Source organism: Stegostoma tigrinum, chromosome 8 (genome assembly GCF_030684315.1).
Source record: "Stegostoma tigrinum isolate sSteTig4 chromosome 8, sSteTig4.hap1, whole genome shotgun sequence".
In the NCBI taxonomy this organism is placed as follows: Eukaryota; Metazoa; Chordata; class Chondrichthyes; order Orectolobiformes; family Stegostomatidae; genus Stegostoma; species Stegostoma tigrinum.
The window spans coordinates 18,041,232-18,050,734 of NC_081361.1; the positions used below are offsets into that span (position 1 = coordinate 18,041,232).

General features: G+C 41.7%; 1 protein-coding gene across 2 annotated transcripts in view; it reads right to left on the reverse strand.

Moving 5' to 3' along the window:
- The window catches only part of tsen15 (TSEN15 tRNA splicing endonuclease subunit), a 46,741-nt gene extending 38,259 nt beyond the window's left edge, over positions 1–8,482 (reverse strand). The window contains exons 1-2 of one of the 2 annotated variants that reach the window (XM_048538719.2): positions 8,279–8,479; positions 5,305–5,386 (exon numbers count right to left, since the gene is read on the reverse strand). In XM_048538719.2, the coding sequence (XP_048394676.1) occupies positions 5,305–5,386; positions 8,279–8,440 (244 nt within the window). In that variant the 5' untranslated portion in view covers positions 8,441–8,479. Of the gene's footprint in view, positions 1–5,304; positions 5,387–8,278 lie in introns of both variants that reach the window. The other variant, XM_048538720.2, reaches the window with a different exon arrangement.
- Positions 8,483–9,503: the final 1,021 nt, after the last annotated feature.

The following is a 9,503-nucleotide window of genomic DNA, read 5'->3' on the forward strand; positions in this document are numbered from 1 at the left end:
TTCAACTCAGCAGTTTATATATGTAAAACTCAGCATGGAAAGGCTGAAAAACAAACAGACCATATCTGATTTCAGTGAGTTGAATGCTTCAATTCTGATATCACATACTCCAAATTGTATAATTCTATTCACCATTAATATACTGAGTTATCATAAAACAAGAGTTCCAAGCAGTCACTTTACACACAACTCCTGTTAGCCTTGAGCTATTCCCAACCTGAGGGGCACAAACCCCAAAGGTCAAAAGCCGAGTTTCTGGGGACTGCAAGCTCTGACACAGTAATGGCAGCTGTGGAGTTTGGACTGAATTCCGACATGTTCAGGTTTTCTTTCTGTCAGCCATGGTGTTCTATTTGGCCCAATTTCTACTATAAACCCAGCCTGAAAAAAGGTGGGTCTGCCCTTTCGCTTTCTACAGGACACACCTTGTGGTTTTCAACCTCCTTGGCCACCACCGTCGGCCCCCTCCCTCAACAGATTCATCAACTACTCTTTACTTCCTCACGCTAAACAACTTTCACTTTGGGTTAACACAAAATCTAAGGCAATAAAACGGGGTCACACATTGAAAAATGTTTGGGAAGCACCATCTTACATCTATTATTCCTTATATTGTTAACTTAAGTGTGAAAAGTGATTTTCTTTGCTGAATTTCATCTGCTTGACACCAGTGATTTATTTGGAATAAGACTAAATGGACAAGCTAGTATTATATTCCATTACACTTCTATGTTCGGTAGGCCAAACTCAGCAGGGCATTCACAAAGCTCTTGTAATTGGAATCGGCATCCTTAATATGAAAACTGGTATGGGGGGGGGGGGGGGGGGTGTTTAGTCATGTGAGAAGAGAAATCAACAGGATTACTGCAGTCATATTACTCTCTCCAAGTTTTGGTTTCCTCAAAGAATTTTCTTGAAGCCTAACTGCTTTTGATCACCTTCTCCTTATATCTCACTGTCCATTTATCTATAATTATGCTTTGGTAAGTGTTTTGCTGTGTTCCATATCAACCTTTGGTCAAAAGTTTGCTTCCCGTTTAAACACATTTCACATTAACTGGAGTTGGTGTAACACGTCCTCCAGCTATTCAAAAGATCACATTATAATGATAGTTGCAACAATCAATACTTCACCCAGAGACAGCCTAACTAATGTGAAAAGCTGATATTAAAACATTACAGAATTAACATGAGGATAGAATGTTAATGGGCTTGCTGTCATTACTTTTGACAATACCATTCTTCTGAACAACATTTGACACAGAGGGATGAAACAGTACAAATAGTTCAAATTTCAAGAATGAAAGTGCGTAGTTTCATGCAATGGGAAAACATGTTAGGGATTGAGAATTAGCAACCAATATGCCAAATTAGCAACTTGCACAATTTTCTAAGTGCTGCCCTAAATAACCAATGCTCCATCCCTGACACTGCCATTTCAATTCCCCATCTCATTCGAACTGAGAGCATTCGGACTTCGGTTTTCTGAATCTCCAATACATTTTAAAAAGGGAAGCAAACATTTAATTAAGAGACATACAAGAATAATGAAAAGAAAAAATAAATCCCTTGTATTGTAAACATTGGTTCATAATTTGTACTTTTCACAACAATTTGCATTTATGTAGTAGTTTTAAATGTAGGGCAAACAATTCACATTTGTGCAGTAGTTTTAAATGTAGGGTAAAACAGAACAAAACATTTTTTCAATGAAGCTGAACACAAGCTCAAGGAACATTGCCTTATCTTTCTATCTGCAATTGTCTAATCTTAATAGCGGTTTAAAAAAAAGCTTCAAGCCTTAATGAATACTACTTTCTCTTCAGCAGTTCATTTCAAATTTAAATGCATATGGGAGGGGACTGGCAGGCTGGACTGGTGATTTGGATGGGAATCCTCTGCTGAATAGGGTGCTGGACCAGCACCCTTGTTGTCAGCCTGCTTTTCTCCAAATTGCCAGTTTTCATGCTTTCAATCAACATTCCCTCCAAGCTGCTCGGCTGTGCAAGTATGTAACCACTCCAATGTTCCATGTAGGTTGATGGGTGTCAGCATGTCAATCATGATACTGGCTGCAGTGCATGGGGCTCGGAGACCCACATGGCCGGTAAGGATATTTGAGGGAAAGCTGCTTCCAATACAATGTGCCCTGTCATCTCATGCCCTCTGTACCATAAACATCTCTGTTCTTCTTTGTTATACCGCTTACCATTTCATGCTGATATTAATCTGTACTTTGTCATCTGTTTGTCAGTAATAACATTACAGGTCATTCTATCCTCTTGCATGCAAGTACACAACCTCCCTTCCTTTGTTTTGGTTCATTAATGATTCTTCCAGTTGTGCTTAGAGGCCCACGTGTGGGACATCCACTACTCTCCGCATTGCTGCTGACTGGCCTGAAATCATAAGCTTTTGGAGCATTGCTCTTTCGTCAAGTGAAGTATTGTGATTTCAAATAAACCTGTTGGACTACAACCTGGTGTTGAGAGATTTCTGACTTTGTCCATCCCAGTCCAACACCAGTACGTACACACAATGAATTTGGGGTATGTATCCAAGCAAAAGTCCTACAAAGCTGAAACTATAATAGGAAATATTGAAATATCCACCACCTTTTCAGGAAGAGAGTTACAAAGACTCCAAAATGTAACCACTTGACTTCTTTAAATGGGTAACCTCTTATTTTGAAACAGTGATCCCTAATTCTAGATTCTCCCATAACAGAAAACATCCTCTTCACATCCAAACTGTCAAACACCCCAGGGCCTTGTAAATCATCACTACTTCTTCTAACCTCCAACAGATACAAGCAAAACACGCCCAACCTTTCCTCCTAAAGACCATCAACCCATTCCATGTATTAATTTAGTAATGATTCTCTGAGCTGCCACTAAAACATTCACATCTTTTCTTAAACCAGGTGATCAATATAGTATACAGTAGTCCAAATGTGGTCTGACCAGAGCATTACACAGCTTCAGCAGTACATGTCTGGTCTTGCTTTCTAGCCCTCTTGAAATGGCTTTCTTTTGTCTGACTTTTATGTCACCTCGTCAAAGAATTCTAACAGATTTGTCAGGCATGAACTCCCTTTGATAAAGCTGTGCTGACTCAACCCCTATTTTGCTATGCACTTCCAAGTACTCTGCAATCTGATCCTTAATACTGAACCCTACAGTCTTACCAACGACAGAGATCAGGATAACCAGTCTATAGTTTTCTGTTTTCTGCGCCCCCGCCACCCCCCCCCCCCGACCTTCTTAAACACGTTTATTATACTAGCCACTTTCCATTCGTCTGGGACCCCCTCTGACTCCACTGTTTCTGAAAGTTCAACACGAATGCCTCGACAATCTCCTCAGCAATCTTCTTCAGAACTCTAGAATGTAGTCCATCCGGTCAGGGTGATTTATCCACCTTCAGACTTTTCAGCTTCCCCAAAAGCTTCTTCTTGGTGATGGCTATTATATTCACCTCTGTCGCCTGACTCTGTTGAAATTCTGGTATGCTGTTGGTGTCTTCCACTATGAAAATTGATGCAAAGTACCTGTTCAGTTCCTCTGCGATTTCTTTGTTCCTCATGACTACCTCTCCCGCCTAATTTTCCAGCAGCCCAATGTCCACTGGTTACCTTCCAGTTGTGCTCAGGGGCCCACGTGTGGGACATCCACTACTCTCCTCTGGTTACCATTTGACTATCTTAAAAAAAACTCTCACAATGTTCTTTTATATTACGAGCTGGCTTAGTCTCATATTTCATCTTCTCCACCCTTATTGTTTTTAGTTGTCCTCTGCTCGTTTTAAAAGGCTTTCCAATCTTCTGACTTCTCACTAATCTTCACCACATTGTACGCTTTTCTTTTATGCTGTCCCGAACTTTGGTTGTCAGCTATAGGAAGGTTGCAAAGTTCTGGACTTAATAATGGAGTTCAACACCATCAAATTGTCAACCCTCTTTCATTCCTTCACTTTCTTTTAACTTGGCTTGTTACATTCTCTGTCACCATGTCCATCCTCTCTCCCCACCCCAGTGAGAGTGTCTTTTCCAGTCTGGCAGTTAAACATATCATTGTTCTGCCATTCTCATATTCCAATCACTTAATCTGAACTATCAACATCCTTTCTCCCCTCTCTACTATTGCTTAAGTGCTGCTCCCCCTACAGTTCATGTCAGCTCTGTTAAAGGTATCCACACCAGAAACATTAGGTTGCTTTCTTTCCATGGATTCTGCCTGGCCTGCCCTGATGTCCAGCATTTTTGTTTTCTTAAGTTGGAATTTGAGCCAGAAAAGGAAGACTAAGTTGGACAGAACAATCCTGCTTTCACAAGTTATAAAGATCAATACCCTCTGTGCCAACCACCCATTTGCTGTCTGGTAGTAGTGACAGACCTCAACCATTACGGGTTGGGTATGTTTTCTGACTGGTTAGCTAATGTTCATCTGTGAACTGTTGCTTTCTAATGAAATACCTTAAAGGTACCCATGAATAGTTGATCACCTATCTTGAGAATTTGTGGCTGTCATAAAGCCATGCAGTGCAGAAGCAGATCCTCTAGGCCCGAAATGTCAGCTTTTGTGCTCATAATATGCTGCTTGGCCTGCTGTGTTCATCCAGCTCTACACCTTCGGTCCAACAAACTGTGTTGATGAGACATCCCACTCTGACCTAGTCCCATTTGTCAGCATTTGGCCCATATCCCACTAAACCCTTCCAATTCATAAACCAGATACCTTTTAAATGTTGTAATTGTACCCACCTCCACCACCTCCTCTGGCAGCTTGTTCCAGACACGCACCAACCTTCGTGTGAAAAAGGTTACCCTTCAGGCCGTTTTTAAATCTTTCCCCTCTCACCTCAAACTTATGCCCTCTACATCTGGACTTACCCCATCCTAGGAAAAAGACCTTGCCTATTCACCCTATCCATGCCCCTTATGATTTTATACACTTCTATAAGGATGCTCCGGGGAAAATGTCCCACCCTATCCAGCCTCTTTCTCTAGCTCAAATCCACCAGTCCCAGCATCATTCTTGTAAATCTTTTCTATGCCCTCTCAAGTTTAAGAACATCTTGACAACGGAAGGGTGACCAGAATTATACACAGTATTCCAGAAGTCGCCTCACCAATGTTTCCTGTACAGCTACAAAACGACGTCCCAACTCCTATACACAATGAAAGCAAGTGTACCAAATGCCTTCATCACCATACGCAAAATTATACATAAAGGCAGATAATTAGCAAAATAGTTACCTTGAATAGTTCCCATTAAAAAACTAGAATATTTCATGTCATCTTACCTTCCAGAAGATCAAGAAGCACCAGAAAAGCTGTATATACTTGTGTACTATCTGCAATGTCTAAAGCCATCATCTCTGTGTACTGAAAATAAGAAACAAGAATTATACCACTCTAATCCAGCTTGCATCATCTCTTTGTTTTATAATATATTTGTTTGGATTGCAAATGGACAGAAGTACAAACTAAATAGCAAACAGAGAACATACAGATCAGGAATTCACAAACCAGACATGAACTACATATTTTGTTCATCCAAAAAAACATATCTGCTGGGATGGAGGCATTCAAAAAAGTACCAATACCAGATCGAGGGATGAATAATACTATGTGCATGCTGAAAATGACAATTCTGTTTAATGCATAGTACGAAAATCCAGACAGGTCTCCTCTCATGAATTCTCAAGGACAGCACATCCACGAAAATATCCATGACGGGATCTTGTTGAAAAAATATATGATTTTTAGAAGGTAATTTTAATCACGTGCAGAGACCACGGGTTGCTCCTGTTTTCATGATTTTTTAGCTTTTCAATTATTAGTCATTTTTAAACTGGGAATGATTGTCAAAGGTCTTTTTTTGTGCTGACATAGTGCAAAATTAGCTGGCCGATATCAAAGAATCAAATCCACAGAGAATCACAGATTATAAGCTATATTTAAAGTGATGAATATTAGCTCAGATTAATGCAAAAAATCTACAAACTGTAAAAGTTGTAACTGTCTATGTCCATCCAATGTACAATCAATGTAGGAAATCAGCTAGGCATTGTGTGAAGTCAGATAAAATCTGAGTAATTGTTCCAGGGAACTCTTGGAAAAAAAACAGATGTAATGTAATTGGTGAAAGGAGCAGAAAGGACAGTGTAGTATATCAAATATCACTGGGCTAGTAGTTCAGACGCCATGCTCATGTAATGGGGTTAAGAGTTCATATCCCATCACTGCCTCTGATGGAAATTAAACTCAGTTAATAATTCTGGCATTCAAAACTAGTCTCAGGTTTGGAGATCACTGGACTATTGTGATTAACTATGAAAACCCATGTGGTTCTAAGATATCTTTTCGAGAAGGAAATCTGCCATGCCTACTTGCTCTGACCTACATGGGATACCAGATCCACAGCAATGTGTTTGACTCTTAAATGAACTCTGAAACAGCAGTGCAGAACACTTAGTTCAAGAGTAATTGGGGCCAGCTGTACCTTCAAATTTTTTTTTAAGCAATGTGTTATGATGATCTGATGTATTATGCCCGAAGAGATGATGGTAGCAGATTCTCAAAAGCAACTTTCAAAAGGAAACTGGATAAACACTTATTTGAGGCAACATTCAAAAGGCTATGCAATGACCAAGAGCTTTGTATTAACTGAACAGTTCTTTCAAAGAGTGAGTGAAGATATGCTGAGCCAAATCACTTTGTTCTGTATAATTCCACACACAACGTCTCAATGACTGTTCTTCCACAGAAAGTAAGCTGCATGTTAATTGATGGAGTGTATGTAAACTTGGCTGCATGAGGAAACTTGTGGGATAACATGCTTCAATCTAGAAAGCTAGAGTTCCAGTGGCTGATACTGCAAGAAACATTATATAGGAAAGTGTCAGAGAATTCAGGAGGCCTGGGGATGCATTAGATATGGAGGGATTTGAAGATGAAAATATTAAATCCTGATTCTCTGAAATATAAGGTTCCTGTGAGGCTGAAGAAAGACAGGGGTGATACAGTGAGAACCATGACTCCAACAATGTGAATAACTCCTAGCATTCTATGCCCCAGAAAATGTTTAGCAGCCAAAGACACCCTCCATGCTATTCTGGATCAGATACATCTTCCACAGATATTTTGTAAAAACTGTTTATATGTAATTGAAGCATGAATACAAGAAGTATTACAGCAAAAAATCTTATTCCCATGACACTCATAAACAGAGACATCACAATTAAGTTATAAAGCTTTTCAAAGAATTGAGTATCAGCCATCAGTGATACTGCCCACCCAAGTTAGAGTCAGTTGATTTTGATTTGATTTATTACTGTCAGCTGCCTAGGTAAGATAAAAAGTTTTGTTTTGCATTCAGTACAGGCAGGTCATACCATACAATGTACACAGGGTAAGAAAATAGAGCAAAGAATACAACATTCTGGCTGAAAGGGAAGGTGTGCAGACAGCAGAATCAACATTAAATTTAGATTGCAAGAGATGGAGAGGCGATGGCCTAGTGGTATTATTGCTGGACTGTTAATCCAGAGACCCAGATAATGATCTAGGGATCCGGTTTCGAATCCCGCTCCACGGCAGATGGAGGAGGAATTTGAATTCAATAAAATATCTGGAATTAAGAATCTAATGATGCCTGTGAATCCATTGTTGGTTGTTAGAAAAAGCCATCTGCTTCACTAGTTCCTTTTAGGGATTGGAAACAGATGGACTATTAATCCAGAGACCCAGGTAATTTTCTGGAGACTTGGGTTTGAATACCGCCACAGCAGATGGTGGAATTTGAATTAGTTAAGAATCTGGATTTAAGAGTCTAACGATGACCATGAATCTATTGCCCCTTTAAGGGAAGGGGACTGCCATCCTTACCAGATCTGGCATACATGTCACTCCAGACCCACAGCAATGTGGTTAACTCTGGGCAATTAGGGATGGGCAATAATTGCTGCCCAGCCAGCAACTCCCTTATCATGTTCTTAAATCTATTTGTACGTATATACTACTTTCATAGCTTCTGCCTGACAGAAGGAGTGGAAGACAGAATAACTTGGGGGGGGGGGACATGAGGAGGGACAGAGTGGGCCTGAGGGGGGGGGGGGAGAGAAAGACATGCAGGGGTACAGAGTGGGTCTGAGGGGGTGGGGGGGGAGACATGAGGAGGGACAGAGTGGGTCGGTGAGGGTGGGTTTGAGACATGAGGAGGGTCAGAGGGGGTGCCAAGGGCGGAGTTAGTGGCTCCTTTCCGTCCCCCTGTACCTTAGGGTGGTGCCGTGGCGGCGGCGGCGACCGCCGCCAACAAAGCTCTTCCTCATCCTGTTCCTGTTCCTGTTCTTCTTTTTCTTCCTCCTCCTCCCCCCCTGGACTCGGGCTGGACCCGTTCAGCTCCCACGCCACATCCATCTCCATCTCCATCTCCATCTCAGTGCAGCCCCGAATTCACTCCGCTAGTGTCACACGAAAAGGCGACCGGGCAGGGACAGAGGGGCAGGCGATCCAGGTTCCGGGGGGCCCCAGGCAAATCCTGCACAGAGCAACCGCCCGCAGGCAGTTCTCTCTCTCCTCTGTCCCCCATACCCCTAATCCCTTCCCCTGTTTCTCTCCCTTCCTCCCACTCTCTTTCCCAAGATAATTTATTTCACTGATCAAAAGGGGGAACAAGATCTAGCTGATTTAAAAACTCACCCAGTAGCTCAGTTTAGTTCAGATTTTAAACTCCAGTTTTCTTCTGAGTGTGAGTTCATTTACAACTGTTGCCTTCACTTTTCGTCATTCATCGCAGCGAATCTATTTTCTCATAATGAGGAGGTTTTGCAGCCTTCCTAAATCCTGGATTAGAAAGACATGAATGCCTTGTGTGGGAATGTTGCAGCATGTCAGTGCACACACACTGACCTTGACAGAAGCTGGCAAAGAAACCTCAATGACTGGCGTCCTGCTGCAGTCTTCATCTATCATCGCAGCTATTCGTATCAGACAAATGCCTTCTGCCTGGATCACTGCTGAAGATTTGTTTTGGATTGCGCTTCTCCGACTTTACCGTCATGGGTGTCCCTGCTAGGAGTTGAGAACTCCTGACAGCTTCGCACTTGGGATCAACTGAATGCTCAAATATCCCCGTTGCCGCAAGTTGGCAATCCACGAAAAGGTTTGAAAATTGTATATCTCGGATCAGTCTGTATATGTTTCTAAAGAGCAGCATTATCATCAGGGTATTACTTTTTGACACAGTCGTCGAACTACCCCGTTCAGATTTTAACTTGGCATAAACCAATGTCTCACATAAGCACAAAATCGTGCAACTGATACTTCCTTGCACGTGCAACTGCACTTTCCTGCATCTATTGCTTTGAAAGCACCAGGTCCCACCAGTCCTTCGCCATGCTATATCATAAAACCGCCTCTACTCTTTGCCTAATGCCCACCATTGGCAACATCTTACCGCTGACCAATGTGGGACCATCACGTACAGAAAAGCCTTCAG